Here is a 16315-nt window from a genome sequence, read left to right as displayed (position 1 = left end):
ATGTCGGTAGAGTGACTTAAACATAGCGAAAGACACTTTATGTCTCAAGATTTTGAATTGCTAGCTGAACTACTGATGAATTACCATCTAGCTACTGTAGACAAACCTCACCGGTAACATTGGGGGAAATAGAATATGTTTATGTTCAAGTTACTAACAAGCAAGAAAGATGATCCCTCAATTCACTTTAGACTCTTCTTATGTAAAAAAAAATAAATAGCAAACCATGCTTGTACAAGTTAATTAAAATTAAGTTGTTCCTATAGAAAATGTTCTGTGAATATTTTTAACCATGTCAGCTTTAGTGAAGTTTTTAAAAAAGATTAGATAACTATAATAGATTAACAATTCCATTTGACAAAGTGCTTGCCAAGATAATCTGTTTTATCAGCATCATTGATAAAGACCCACTATTAGCTACTGTGACCTAGAAATAAAGGGGGCATTTTTATTTCCACATCCTCTAATTCTGCTCTAGTCAGAGAACGTGGTGATATAACTACGTGAATTGTGTCTGCAATAGCCTTCACAAACTACCACTGCAAACTGAGGGTCTAATTTTCCTGGTTGCAAACAGGCTTGGGCATCTCGAGTGATCTAAAAACACTGGTTGTAAAGAGAGATTTCACAGGAAGGTGAGTGGCATCAGAAGTGCCAGGTGAGCATACCTAGGAAACGTAGCCAAAAACTTGCAGGGCTGAATTAAAAGACTTTTTTTTTTTTTTTTAAATATTGAAAAAAAAAGAAAAAAAAACAAAACAAACCTCAAGTAATGTTTCTACGGTGAGTCACCTGTATTATCATACATGTGTATTGTCGTTCCCTGGGTTCTGAATAAAAATCTTCTTTGCAATGAGTTAGCATAAACTTATTAGGCAGTTGGATGTCCTAGTTCTTTGTATCTGTCTGCATGCTCGTCATCGCAGCAGTAGTTGAAATTGCACAGCTGTGAGGAGCCTATTTCTGGGGAAATATATTTAGAGAGAATTGTGTGCTGAAGTTCGTAGCTCCACTTGGAGTTTGCCCACAAGTGTACAAAGCATTTTAAGGAGAAAGAACAGTTAGTCTGTGAAAGTGCAGTCTGTATAAAGCTGCCTTACTGTGTTTCACTTAACAGTGTGGCTCAAAATTGGTCAAGCCACTAGAACTGAGTGGTCGCCATCCTTGTATAGGTCATTCGAGGAGATGGGTACTCTGCTTTTGAGGGGATGGGTTATGGTGTTGGCCCACTGCTGAGGTGCTCTGAAGAGTTTAAAGGGTTTGGCAATGAGCAGAGAACGATTCTTTTCTGGGGCGGTGGCAGGCTGACTCGAGAGAGTTCACTTCGAGTGTGTGCTTGCCACCCAAAATGATGCCATGGAAATGCTGTGGTTTGAGAGTACTTCAGATACTCAAGTGCATTCAGCAATTATTTGTATGTGCTGCATTATCAAAGAGATGTTAGAAAAATATTAAAGCAATAAATATGGCTTTAAATATTATTTGATTGAACTTTCAGAAATGTTTTCCATATAAATGCCACAAGTTCAACTCTTCTGCTAAAAGTCTAAACATCTCTTTGGATAAAATCATGATTGGTATGATTCATACCAGGTTCCGTTTGGGGTTATTAGAATGTTTGTACATAGTAGGGTTTTATCAGTTATTAAGCAGATGTAAGCAGAATTAAAAAGTGTCCTTGTGGGTCTGTGTGTGTGTGTGTGTGTAATAGCACATTCCTATGATGTGTTGTCCTGTCCATCATGAAGCGTATGCTTCATTGTTCAGCTTATGCTACGGAATTGTAGTAATTCTGCACAAGTAAAGGCTTGATGATGAAAGAGATGTTGGTTTAGATGACTAATTAATAGCAGAATATCATACAAGAATAAGGATACTTAAATGCACAGTGTTGCAGATAAGCTTGCAGGTTTACAACATTTTATGAAGGGCATAGCACAAGAAAGGCCCTGTTGAGTTAGGACGACGGTTTGGCAGTGGCTAATTGTTGGGGCATGGGAGATTAATAACAGAGGAGTCCTGTAGAATGAAGGTCTTTCCTATACGCTCCCAACCGTGAATGATTTGCAGTTCAGGGAGCTCCAGCATCAGAGGTGCTACCTACTGAACAGTCCTCGACAGATTTTTCTCATTTAAGCATGTGTTAGTTGCTCTTTTGACCATTAAAAACCCCTGGCATCTGCATCATCCTGTGAAAAATTCATAGCCTAACTGTGTTCTGTGTGAAGAACCTCCTCGTTTTGCAGTGTCGCCTATTTGCTTCATTTGATGCACCTAGTTGTAGTAGAAGATGGCAAAGAGGTTTGGTTTTTTCCCCTACTCACTTTCTTCATGCTGTTTGTAAATGTACAAATGTCTGTTGTACGCTTAGTCAGTCATCTCTTTCTTGACTTCAGAGTCTTTGCCTGTGTCATTATTCCTCTTTTCAAAGCTCTTCTGTAATTCTTATCCCTCTTGTCAGTGCCTTCCCTAAGCACTTGGGGTGTGTTTGTGTGCCCGCTATCTCTGTTCTCTAGAGCAGTTGCTGATAGCACCAGGTAATTGTAATATTCAATGTTCTGAAATTACCTGGATCTCCTTTGAAACCCTCTAAAAAAATCATTCCATTTGCTGCCATCTGTTCCTCTGCTGTTGACAGAGGTTTATGCAAGAGACTGCCTATCACAGCGGAGCTATTTCATCTCAAGAGCCTCCAGATGAATGTTGCCTGGGTCCAATGATTGTCCTCTTCATTACAAGATGAACACTGTATTTACGAGTGTATGAACACTCAAGTATTTGTTCCATAACCATGCCTACTGACACTGCTGCTGGACCTGGTTCCTTCAGTGTCGCTTGTCAAGAGAGGGTCTAGCGTGGAAATTGTTCCAAGATCTTCCACAGGGGACACAGCAGAGAAGCAAAGTTCCATTTATGCATCTGTGGCTTTATCTCCTGACTGCTGCTCTTAGGTCTTGATCTCCTGTAGCCCCCAGACTCCCCCGCAGACTTCTTGAGATGTTTGGAATAGGATTTCTTAAGCCCTTTAATGGGGAAGTGGAAGGTTTTTGGTGGGGGTGGATTTAGGGTTGACAGTTGTGGAGGACTTTTAATTCTGTTAGATTTTCACAGTTTTTCGTATTTCCTTGTTTGCTCTAAAAATAATTTTTATTGGCAAAATGTTGTCCTTCCTCTTACCCTGTTGCCAAACCACACCATTTTGTCCCTACAGGGAAAAAGGACAAGATCCCTTTGCCGTTGCCCGTGTTACATTCTATGTTATATTCTGTCGCCGTGAAATTTTTCTCTTGCTCAGCAGCAGGAGGGCTGTTAGCGCTGATGCAGGATGGCGTTACCACGTCCCCCAAGGTACTGGTGGTGAACCCGTGCGTCGGCATTTCTTGGGCTCTGCCACCCCGGCCTCAGCAGATGGCATTTTGTGCCGGATGCTTATCCGGTCCACATGCCTGTAGGACAGGTAGCAGTGCGTGTATAGACAAGCACACAGGACAGTGTCAAATCTGATTTGGTATCACCCGATGGGAGAGTATAACCAGAGTGGATGCACCTGACGGTCCCGACTTCCCTGGGGCTCCTTGCAGACCGCCCCATGCGGGATTATCTTTCCATAGAAGCATCTTTCTGGCAACTTTGCATCTGCAAAAGACATTAACTGATCAGCAGGCATTTAAATATTCATCCTCATTTTGTCCGTGCCTTTTACTAAAGTTCATATAATCCAAAGAGGCTTTTAAATGGTCTGTGGCTTAATTTATTCCTTAAGGAATTGAAGCAATAAACAGTCTGTGTTTTGGCCTGATGCCGATGCTTTTTCTTTTTACTGTTGCAACTTGCAGGGATGTCTGTCTCTTGCTTTAAATACCGAAACTCCGTGTGCTCCTTGCTGCAGCTCTTGTACCTTGGCTGCCTGCTCACTGACTTGTCAAATCACTAATGAACCCGCGCTTCTCTCTCTTAGGGCCACGTTCTGCCCTCAGCTGAACTTCTTCAGGCTGAATTGCTTCAGAGGTATTTCACAAGTGTGTTTTTTGTCCAGGTTGCTTACAGAAGTCTCGCAATATTGCACCTGGCTCTGTTAATTTTATGTAAATTAAGCGTAATGCTTCCAGCAGCACTCCTTTCAGCCAGTTTATACAAATCCTCTATCAGTCAACTGTACATGCTTCTCGTCTCTACAAACTCTTGCAAAATGGCTCTTTTACTACCTGTGTAGGGAATAAAAGCCACTTCAGTGGCACGGATTGGCAGTGTAGCATGATTAAATCAATGGTAAGTAATGCTGGAAACTGTTTTATGTGACAGAGCAGAAACGTTTCCAAGTTGGTTTCTTACCAAGCAGCCCAAATGCTGATGTTGGATGGCAGTGTCAAAGCATTGCTACAGATATACTAAAGAGGTCTCTAACAGATTTTGGAAGACCTTTTTGGGGTACCTTTCCCCAAATGAGCATCCCAGCCTCTTTAGGCATCTTCAGAAGTCTCCTAGATGTTTTTACTCATTTTGGGCCTTCTGGACTTGATAAATGCAGGAAAATATCTCTGTATAAAAAAGAAAATGTGTCTTCCAAAAGTAAATTACGAACAGAGGTCTTGGCTTTATTTTCTGTTTTCTTAAGAGGCAGTGAGTACTCTGTCACTGGAACGCTTTCTGCATAAATCACTGCATGTTATGTGTCTTAAATTTGAATGGAGGACTAGCCATTTAATATTCTCTGATGGTATGTGTGTGAGTGTAGGAAAACCCTGTGTAGGAAGCTAGAAACATGCAACGCGTGCCCCAGTCTATTAGAGCGTTGAGTGGCTTAGGTGTGGCTTTGGGGAGGGTGCCTCATCGCCCCACACACGTGGAATGATGGGGGAGTGGCTTGCAAATATTTGGAATAAGGTCTTTGGCAGTCCAGGGGAGGAATATGGGAAAAAACACATTAGAGGAGAATTCAGCCGAACTCAGCTTTTCTGTTGGTATAATCAAGCACCAACGGGAACAAGAATTGTGGATGCCAGTAGGTGAATGGACTGATGGTTTTTTTTGACACCTGGTTTGGAAGGGCAGCTGTTTGCTGGTCATAGCAAGCTTGAAAATTAATGCTTTACAGCATCTCGCTGGAGCTTTTATAGAGCAGGTCGCAAACTGAGAAACTGCAATGCTGATGACTGCAACAGAAAAGAAGATACTACCATCTAAATCCTCCTTCTTTTACCACCAGAGAATCATATTTTAGAAGATGTAAACAAATGTGTCATTGCTCTCCAAGAAAAAGATGTTGATGGTTTAGACCGCACAGCTGGTGCAATTCGAGGACGTGCTGCTAGAGTCATTCATGTTGTCACTTCTGAAATGGATAACTATGAACCTGGAGTCTACACCGAGAAGGTGTTGGAAGCGACAAAGTTACTGTCCAACACAGGTAAGAGTTTGTTACTACCAATTCATACTGCTTACAAGCACACGGGCGACCAGATATTAATGGACCCGTGAAATCTATTAAATTCTTCATTTACATGCTATAATGAAAATTAGTGGGAGTTATTTGCAGAGCTGTTGCAAAGTGAGAAATGTAATTTTGCTGTGTTGACTGGCTTAAAATTCAGCAGTGCATGAGATCTCCCTGAATGTGCTTGCTGTCATTGATTGAGCTGTAGAAAGCTAAAACACCAGGGAATGAGTCCCAAATGATGAGTCAGGGCTTGAAAGTTATGCTGGTCACCTTGCAGTATTGTACCAGGCTCTGCAAGTGGTCAGGATCCAGAAAGAAGATTTATGCTGCATCAGCCCAGTAGCATAAATTTTGGGGAATAATTTAGGGTAAATTTTGTAAAATATCTTTACAGCAGTTAAAGAAACGTAAGTTGTAATCCCCCACCCCCAAACAATAAATTGGGATGTTTCCTATGAAGTAGCTGGTAAGATCCACGCTGGGGAAGGAGTGATTCTGGTTGCTTCAATGAGTGCTGTGCCAACTATTAGTTGGTTTTGCTTTAATTACGACTTTGAAGAATCAAGGGTGACACTGAAGAAACGAACAGACTGTGAATGGTTCTGTGATGTTCTTCCTAGGGTGCAGTGAGTCACTGAAGTACAGCAGTGCAACCTGCCCTTGTCCAATGCCTTGTTAAACTTGAGCTTTGTGGTGATGATACTGGGCTTTTTCCCCAAAAAATTATGTATGTCTATAGGGAATATTCAACAAATGCTAAATATTTTATCCCATAATTTCTAGCTGCTTCCCCAGGTGGTTTCTCCTTGTCCACTAGAAGGGTATGATAAACTTTTTACTGTCTAAGGGGAAAAAAAAAAAAAAATAGCAGAAGAGTAAACAAATTGAAGTGGGCATAAGACTCGAGCTACAGTACTGGTGTCCTTCTGTAATAAATGTTTCAAATTTAAGTGGAGCCACTGCAGAGTTTCCAGTGATAGTTAACAATGAAGCACACACACATCTTTTACATGAGTGTGTAGCAGAAAATGGCATTGGGGTGGGACTGACCATCATTATTTTGTGTTCTTTGTTCAGTTATGCCACGATTTACTGAGCAAGTAGAGGCTGCTGTGGAAGCGCTGAGTTCGGACCCTGCTCAGCCAATGGATGAAAACGAATTTATCGATGCTTCGCGACTGGTGTACGATGGAATACGAGATATCAGGAAAGCTGTACTGATGATCCGGGTGAGCGTGACTTAAGCAGCTTTCTGTTTTTCCGCTCACTTTCCTCCACCTCTATTGAACTGCCCTGCATCAGTTTTATTGAGAGCAGACAGCGTAAGATTTTTATCTCATATTAACATTCTGAGTCTTAAAAACTGCTAATCACTCAGTGGAGTACTTCAGAAGTACTTTTTGATTCAAACTCATTAAACAGATCGGAACATCAATGATAGCCAGAGTTGTGATGCTAAATACCCTTCACGCATCTTTTGTAATACCATGTTAATGCCTTGCTTGTTAATGTGTGAAAATCAGTGACCTTTGATTTAACAACAGCAAGTGGATTCATAACTACAGATGCTTTTTGATGGTTTGAGAGCTTAGGAATAAAACCTGATGGCTCTTTATTAAGTAAATGTTGAGAATTAATGCTAGTTAGTCAAAAACAGGTTTAGATGAGTTCAGCCTGTAGTTCCTAGAGCATGTAATTCGTTAATTAGCTAACCTCAGTAAACAGGGACCAGTTCATAGTGGCTTTTTCTCTCCTGTGCTTGCGTGTTTCAGGTGCAGTGAGCGTGACTTGGGAGTCCTAATTTCTGGTAGGTCAGGCAGCGTTAGACTGGTAGGAGGTGTGCAGGGAAGATGCAGAAGGGCTCCTGCAGTTGATTGAAGTGGTGCAGAAAAGAAAGTTCTGGTTGAGACTGGCCTATGGGCGTATTTCTTGAACCAGTGTGGTAAAAATGGGCAGGAGGCAGACACAGCGAAGACAAGTGTAGGGTTTTGTTCCTTTTTCCCTTTTACCCCTGTGCCTCAAACATAAATGCCTTGTGGAGAAACTGTCTTAATCTTTCAGAATGGTAACCACGGCAGATGCATTTTGGTGATAAGTAAATTGAGGATGTACAGCCCCAGAATATGCATGATTATAGTAACCACTGCAATAGTGACTTCTGTGTTTGCTGCTTAAAGCAAAGAATCAGATGGAAAATCAGAAGAAAAGCTGACAACCACATATGTGCTCTCCGTATCATTTTTTTTAAACTTAAGCTCAGGATTTGTAGACAACCAATGTTAGATGAAGGTACCGATGCTTTCCTGCTATGCAGACAAACTAATTTGATTCCCCCGCTAAAGTCCTTGTTATTCAGGACATGCAGGCATGACTGCCAATTCCACGTCGTCAGTAATTAGCCAAGCTGGCGATGCCAGGAATCCTGACGTTTCCCCTTGCGCCGCGTCTCTGATGTCAGGGTGCCACGGCTCTATTGCAGCTGCCAGTAGCTAGCGGCGGCGCACTGGTGACACATCGGTGACCTATAAAAAAGTTAAAATGTTAGTGTTTCTTGTCCAAGGGGCTGTAAGGTCTAGAATGTATTTAGGATAAGAGAGTCATCCAAACGGAGATGCCGGGCCACCACTTCTCCAGGGCGTTGTCTCACACTGGACCGGAGTACTCACGCTTGGAGGGGATGCTGCTAAGCTCAGCTGGGACAAATGGGCTGATTCACTTGAAGCTTTGTCCTGTGGCACTTGTGCTTTACAGGAACCAGAAGGAAAGAATCACTCAAACGGCTAATTTTTGTGTTCGTGCAGTGTATTTTCAAAACTAAAATCTTACTGTACCTGTAGGTTATTGAAGTAAAGCTCTTTCCTCCCTGATCCCCAGGCAAGTTCTCACCACCCCCAGAGCAGTTTTTGCTCTTGATGACAGATTGAAAGGCAGAATTACACTTTGTATACCCCAAGTTGTTTGGGCTTTGGAGTGGATGGGCAGAGAAAGGGGCTTGAGAATCATAAACAGTTTATAAAGAGGAGGCAGAATAGTTTTAATTTTTTAAATTTTTTAAAAAATATTAATACAGCTACTTACTAGTAGATGTCCTTATGCTGATTTTGTGGATATACTCTGTTCTTCAAGGCATGGGGAGGAGATGGTGGCTGCAATACCCCAGGTCGTGATTGTCAGCATACTCACCTTTGCTTTTTGGCAACTATTTTGCATCTCCATCTTTATTTTAACTGTATCACAAGATGTCTGTATTGGAAAACAAGTTTATAAAATTCAAATCATAGGAAAAAAATATGAAGAGCAGGGACTTTATCTGCATCTTATCTGTTAATCACAATTTATTGCATTTATCAGTGAAGTTCTTTGTTGATACAGCTCTGCAAAATAGTCATGAAGTGCCACTCTAGGCAAAGATGTAGTATTTTGACAAACATGCTGTTTAAACTTGATAAGCTTTATAAAAAGTTTGCCAGCTATAGACTGGCAGTAGCAAAAATACATCTTAGGCAAGCAGGAACTAGGTCAGATGTGTTTAGCCTACAGCATAAAAGCTGGCCCTTACTAGCTAAAAATTCTCAGCTTTTCCTGGGGGATAAGAATAAATTTCGATATATTTTATCTGTTGTTAATTTAGTCGATGCTTTGATTCATAATTGTGCTAAAGACGACGTCTGTGGTTTTGAACCAGGCCTTAGAGCTGTGTGTAATTTTAGCTTCAGAATCTCAAGTGAAGCTTTTACGTTTGACTGAGTTGCAAAAGATACTGTTCATTTTGCAAGAACTTTTCTTCTGTATTTCAAATCCTGAGTGCATGAATGTCCTGATAAATCTCAGATGTTTAGTTACTGGTACTTAGGTACTAATTTTGGGGATCTCTATGGTGTTTAACATGAGGGGTCAAGCATATGTAATCACACGTGTTCACAAGCTGGATACAGTCCCTATATTTACCTTCACTTATTTCCATTCTCTCTGCTTGAAAAATGATATTCTTGATGATTTTTAGAGCCATGAAATCTCTTGTTTGGTTCTGACTGAATTACTCTTTCCTTAGACTCCTGAAGAGTTGGATGATTCTGACTTTGAGACTGAGGATTTTGATGTCCGAAGCAGAACAAGTATTCAGACCGAAGACGATCAGCTCATTGCTGGACAAAGTGCAAGGGTAAGGAACAAATCTGAGCATTATAAAACTCTGCTGTGCCTTCAAGAAACAGTTCAACTTGCTTTGAAAAGCCAGGTTAAATTTTTTGAGGGTGGCAGTGAAAATGTTGCATCAGAAAACTGGCATTCTTTGCTTCCAGTGTTCTTCTGAAAAAGAGGTTAAGTGAAATGCAGCGTGTGATGGTCTGATGGACATCAGAAATGGCTGTATCTTATTTTGGATGTTCTGAAAGATGAAAATCCTTTTAATACCAATGAGCTACTTTATACTTTGACATCACAGACGTTGTAGGCACTGCCATTTAATTAGCTGAGCTCCTGCAGGGAGATACGGGGCAAATCATTCCATTGTACTAACGTTATTTTCAACACGCAAGTACTAAGTTTGTGGGCAAGAAATAAATAACTCTGCAGTTCAGGCATTTTTTACAAAATTTCTTCTCACGCACATGTTGGTGTGTGTTTGGCCACAGAGCATTTAATCAAGACAATGTTGAGAGGAGCTCAGAAATGAAATCATTTAAACTAACCGCATTTCCTCTGACTGTTAAAAATGAAAGCATTGGTAGGCAATAAATAATCATTAATAGGTGAAAACTTAAAATCAGTGCATTGAAGAAAAAACAGGCCTTACCTATTGTTTTTATTTGACATGTCCCCTTCTGGATCGATAACAATTTACACTCTTGGGAAAGTGCCACAAAAGATTTTTGGTGAAGTATCTTCTAGCCTGAAACCAGGCAAGGAGTAGCTAGGCCTTATTTATCAAACTTCTGCTGCATTGGCTTTGGAATTACACTAACTGAGAGTATTTTTTATGCTCTCCTTCCTTGTACAAGCACTCTCTATTCCTGTATCCCTCCCCGCACTTTTATTTAAATGCAGACATTTCTAACATACCTTTAGCACGGCTGCTGCAAGATGCTTTTTTGTACTGAAGTCTCGTTTTCACCTGCTCCTGGAGACATGAATGCTCCCAGTATTTATGAAGGCAAGGGCATTGAGTCTCATGCAGGCTGTAAACCTAGTCTAATAGATTTTATTCAAGAGTAAGCACGTACTCTTTATTTTCGCTTACTCTTTCCTCAGGATGCGTGTTTCAAAATAGTATATCTAGCTTTTTGCAAGAAAGAGACTTACAATATTTCTTCTGTGCATTGCAACACTGAAAGATACCCAAGTGGAACTTCCTTTTAAAACTCTTAAAATTTTGTGGAAAAGGCAAGTCTCTCCTCTTCATGCAGTTTTTCTTTGATGGATGGTAATACTTGGCAAACTTGTTCGGTGTCTAACCATTTTATCATGCAAATGTCCATGTTTCAGGTGTCAACTTGTCTTTCTGGGCATCCTTTTTTAAGAAAGAGCATAAACTTTGGTTCAAAATGGAAGGAAATGGTTCTGTAAAGCCTCTAGGTAGAGGATTGCTATTAAAGTTTTATCCCCCTTCTACATGACTTAAATTGGTTATTAGTGAAATGTTCCAAAAAGCCTTCTACAAGCGATGGCATAAGGCAATGTGAGAAAACTCTCTCTTTTAGGCTATCATGGCTCAGCTCCCTCAAGAACAAAAAGCTAAGATTGCTGAGCAAGTCGCAAGCTTCCAGGAAGAAAAGAGTAAATTGGATGCTGAAGTATCAAAATGGGATGACAGCGGTAATGATATAATTGTTCTGGCAAAACAAATGTGTATGATTATGATGGAAATGACAGACTTCACCAGGTGAGTCTTCTTAATTTGTGCACATAACACCTTCTCTCAGAACTGGCTGGGATGCTGATCTTTCAATGAAATATTTTGCAAGTACTCTTAAGAGTCTTACTTCTTATAATTTCCTTTAAATGTTACCCTATTAAAGCCTGTGTGTTAACTCAGGAGATGCATTACTATGCAGTGACTGGGTGGTAATAACTGTTTAAATTGATCTATAGATACACAGCAGTTATTGCCTGTCTGTCTTTCTGACTTTCTTAGGGGTGATTTTTGTCCCAAGGAATATATATATATGTATTTGCTTAGTTCCTTACCACATTAAATTCTATGGTCTTCTTGATATTGCTATACTGCAGAAATCGTTCCTAGTACAGTTATTTGCAAAAGAAAGATAGAGGTTTTGATGCCTTTTGAAATTCATTTACCAGATTTTATACAACACTTATTTTTTTAAACTTGATGTTGCATTCCATGAAAATTGCAAATCCGTCTTCTAAAATGTTACCTCTTATCATCATTTGGTTGCTTAAGACAGTAAAATTTAAGATGTTTTTATTCCTAGATTTAATCTAAGTATGGGGAGGGGCTGGAAGGGGAAAACTGCCTTGAAAATGAAGGTACTGTAATGGCTACACCTGCCTATTTCTGTGCAACCTTATTCATGCAGTTTGGGTGAGGAATCGCTTCCAGTACTACATGGAACAGGATGAGTAAAGCAATATAGAGTTCACTCTTCTGGTTTTCTGGCGCTAGAAGGTAGACTCTGTTCTGTTTTGCAGAGGTAAAGGTCCACTGAAAAATACGTCAGATGTGATTAGCGCAGCCAAGAAGATTGCAGAGGCCGGGTCACGGATGGACAAGCTGGGACGGACTATTGCTGACCACGTAAGTCACAATTCATTTTCATAAGCCTCCAGCACAAACGAGCTATAGGAGATCTTTTAGTACTGCAGCCATGATGAACAGAAGAAAATGTGTTTAGTTTTGAGGTTTTGGGGGTTTTTTAACTGCTTTTCCAGATTTGTTGCTGGAAAATTCTAGCCTTTTCTTTCCAGCTGCTCTCCTGCCACCCTAAGCAGTGTAAGCAGCTAAACATGCCCAGCAGTAACACTAGCAGCTCCTTGGCTTAAATCAAGCACCTACCATTTTAAGGTAGCAATATGCCAACACTGCTTCATGTCACATAGTATCTAGGCCAGTTTCTGTAACTGAACAGGACTGAAACTGAATTCATGTCACTTCTGTCATGCTCAGAATATGCCCAATACTTTCCAAAGCAATGGCGAGACTGCGTAGGCAACACCGTAATTATTGCATGTGGCCTATTGCACAACCTTTAATATTATTTTTGAGGCAACTTTTTAATATTGAGAATCTTCAGATGCCTCATAGACTGAACAGTGAGATCGTCAAAAACTCTCTAGAATTTTTTTTCATTGTCTAGTCAGAATTGATGAAGACTTTGAGCAAGGCACGTAGTGACCCAGGTATCTGCTACGCTGTCCCAGGCTGTTGTGCATGTTGTTGTGCTGTATGTACAAAAGTATTTGAAAGGAATCCTTATAGGACTGAACGGGTATGGCCAGCTCGGGGTTTTATGCAATGCGTCTGCCTGTCCTGAGCTGCTTCAGAAACTGGGTTGGGCCAAGCAGAAGTGCCTTTGGTCTCAGTCCACACCCAAATTGCAGAGAAACATCAGCATTAGTAATAATATTCTGCCTTCAAGAGAGACCCTGAAATGCAGGTAAGTTAAGGCTGAGATCACAGACTAAACTTTATTTTTGTACAGCTGCCACTTGCTTTTCAGGCCTCTGAATGTAGATCTGTAATCCAAGTTTCAAATAAAACCGGGTCACTTTGGAAGTAAATCTTTGTAATGCAGCTCTCTCTTTAAATGTTGCGTCCAGAGGGTGTGGTCTTCACCCTAATTTATTAATGATGCAGTGAGAAATGTTCAATGGGGAGATAAAGTTGAAAATTGTTTTTTTTTAAATGCTATAGCATTTTGACAGCCATATTTCTGGAAGAATCAGGAACCTTGCTGCCGTAGGTAAATGAAGCAAGGAGCAGTTTGTGTTATAGATCTCGGGGGATCTCAGGCTGAAGGTTTACAATGCCTTTTTTTTTTAATTCACGTGTTTTATGCAAACTTGGTATAGGGTTTTCTGCACTGATCCATTTCAAAACACAGAAGGAAACTAAACGGCTCCTTTTAGTAACAGTAGGGTCCTTAAAAATGTAAAAGATTAAGCACGTGTTTGAAGATAAATGAGCAGGACCGTAGAGTTAGTCACTCTGACAAGAATATAGCTTTTTTTTCCCCGACTGCATACTCTACTAATACTTCCAGCTTGCATATTTCATTAGATATGCTTACATACTCTTCAGAAACTTGTAGTGATCTGTTAATGTAGAAGTATCTGACAGTTACAGAGGACGTACAATGCAACCGTTTCAGCGGAGCACTAATGCCTTCCTATGCCTAATACGGGTTTTTAACAAATGGATGGGGTTTTATGTCCTGTTCACCATGTGACACCGGGTGAATCATGACCCCTCGTGTTAGTGTGTCAGGAACTCCTAACTCCTGCCGTCAGGCAGTTTTACAGCACATTTCCTTTGAAACCATAAAAGCTATTATCCAAGGTTTTTCACGTCTCTTGAAAAGTGTCTAGCCATCAGCTGGCAGATTTTCCCAAAGGTGTTCCATCTTTCACTCAAAGCAGCAGTCTGCTTGTTTTGAATGGGGGGGATATGAAAACATTATAAGCACAACACAGATGAAAACAATTTGCAGCAAGACAATGATTCTCCGTATTATTATTTTTTTTCAGTGTTGAAAGACTTACAAAGCGAAAGAAAAATTCTGTTGCTTTTTCTCTTTGATAGTGGTGGGAGGTTGTATCAGTGTCTGATCATTAAATTGAAAGGAGCTGGGGGCAAGTGTAGGGATTGCCCCGCTTCCCAGTAGAACACTCCAGCAGGCTCTTGCTGTCGAGACTGGTCCATACGCTGCGGAGGCCGGTCCAGGGCTGTGCTGCGGGCACAGGCTGTCCTGGCTGGCACGCGCTCCGCGTGCCTGTCCTGCCGCGGTAGCTGCTTCCCCTAAATGCCTGCTTTCAGCTCCTCTAACCAAGCCGTGCTGAGCCCAGCGGTTTTGTTGTGAATTGGTGTCACAGCGGTGTTCGTCCCCTGAACTGGATGTGCAGCGGGAGGAGGAAAAGCCTCTGAGGTTGCTCACTTACACCTGCCAGACTGTGGGGATGGGGGTTGTGTGCTTGTCTTCATCAGCACACACCACAGGAGAGCTCTTCTGGCTTTCCCTGCCCCCTTTCTTTGCAAAAAGGGAGAAAAAGGTGATTCTGCTTCTCCTTGGGCTCAGTTGGGGTGGTAGGAAGCGAGTGTGTGTGCGCGTTTGCTCTGGCCAGCATGGATCCGGATGGAGCAGCTAGCTTAGCTTTTGCCCACAACCACCACTGAGTCTGTGGCAGCATCTCATTGGGGGTTTGGGGAGGTGGGGGTGTCCCTCAACACGCATTTGTTTCTGTCTACACCACAGCTATCTGCAGTGACAGTGTTGTGGGAATCCTCCCAAGCTAGCTCTGCAGACAGGTTTTTTTCTGTCTGTGGCTGTTGTAGGTTAATACAATAATGTCATCTTTCTTAATCAGTGTTGAAATTGTTGCCTTTTGGGTTTTTTGGTTTTTATCTGAGTGTTCCTGCACAGGAAAGGACAGGCATCCGCAGTGCCTTCTGTTGATGTTCTTTTTTATCTTGTGTTACATCTCTATTCAAACATCATCTGTCTTTGAACCGAGTCCTCTGTTCTGCTCGTTGAAATAGCACACACAGTGTAGGACGTGGTTTTCCAACTCACATCATACTGATCTATACAACCGAATAATGGTTCCTATTCCAGTGCTTCCCCCACTGGTGTTTTGTTGTCTCCTTCAGCCATTGGTAAACATGTGGCAGCCTCTTTCCTTGAGAGTGTCTTTCCTTAAATGGTTTCCATAAAGTCACAACCCATGAAGTACCTTGAATTGTTTAGCAATCCTTCTGACGTGCTGTATTGTGCATTTGTCAACATTCAATTCAATCTGCCGTTGTGCTGCTCCTTTGCTTTGTTAGATGAGCTGTTTGGGAGATGGAGAGCATTTTCCAAAATGATAATTTCAGCTTTTCATTAGCTCTTTGGCCGACGCTATTTGTGGACTTTCTCTAAAGCATCTCGTACTGCTGTCTAATATTGATTAGCTTAAAAAATTAACCCGCAAGCTTTGCTGCTTCGTTATTCATGGTTTTCACTTCACTGACGGGAGCAACATGCCTACTAAGAGTTGCAGATACTTTGGGTGTTTCATTACCTTCCTTGGGACTAAGAAGGTGATGGCCGTTAGTTTATGGACACATCGGGTCAGACGCCCGTAAAGCCATCCGGATCTCTGTAGCCTGTGCTACACAGCCTGCCGTGCTTGTCCCAGCTTGCCAAAAATCCCGTTGCAGTGTGGTGTGTGTGTGTGCTGCCTTAGATCACAGCTCCGCAGCCTGCCATACAGAGGCGTCTCGGTATGCGATGTACAGTACAGCTGTTTTATTTCTGCTGTGCTGAAATACCGTATCGGCTTAAACCCCCCCCTTGTTCTGGCCCTGGAAGAAAACAAATGTATTTATTAGCTACACTCACCTTCCTTTTGGAGTTAAATGGCTGTTATGGCAGATCAGTTACTGATGTGGGAATGTGAATGTGACACCCTGTTTGCACACCACTGCTTGTGCAACACGATGATCTGTTCTGGTGCAGCCTCCTTTTGTGCCTTTTCTACGTAGGGAAACTTTGATTCCTGCTTCCATCTTGTAGCTAAGGAGAGAAGGTTTGCAATGAGAATTGGGGCTCAGACCCTACTGCTGACACCCAAGAGGGGATTTTTACCTTGCTCTGAAAGCACAGGAGAGGCTGTGTGGCCATAAGCAGTAAACCTGAGCTTCAGAGAAGCTTTAAGTAG

The 16315-nt window shown here is 41.5% G+C and overlaps 1 protein-coding gene across 4 annotated transcripts in view; it reads left to right on the top strand.

Moving 5' to 3' along the window:
• Positions 1–16315, top strand: part of CTNNA1 (catenin alpha 1) — a gene marked incomplete at both ends in the record, with an annotated part of 103776 nt that overhangs the window by 82238 nt on the left and 5223 nt on the right. For all 4 annotated transcript variants that reach the window (XM_082006227.1, XM_082006225.1, XM_082006226.1 and 1 more), the window contains 5 exons: positions 5207–5407; positions 6515–6666; positions 9489–9599; positions 11137–11318; positions 12089–12194. In XM_082006227.1, the coding sequence (XP_081862353.1) occupies positions 5207–5407; positions 6515–6666; positions 9489–9599; positions 11137–11318; positions 12089–12194 (752 nt within the window). The remainder of the gene's footprint in view (positions 1–5206; positions 5408–6514; positions 6667–9488; positions 9600–11136; positions 11319–12088; positions 12195–16315) is intronic.

Source organism: Phaethon aethereus, assembly GCF_964289735.1.
Source record: "Phaethon aethereus genome assembly, chromosome: 14".
NCBI lineage: Eukaryota > Metazoa > Chordata > Aves > Phaethontiformes > Phaethontidae > Phaethon > Phaethon aethereus.
Note: the sequence above shows the minus strand (reverse complement) of the source record. Positions and strands in the feature narration are given on the sequence as shown.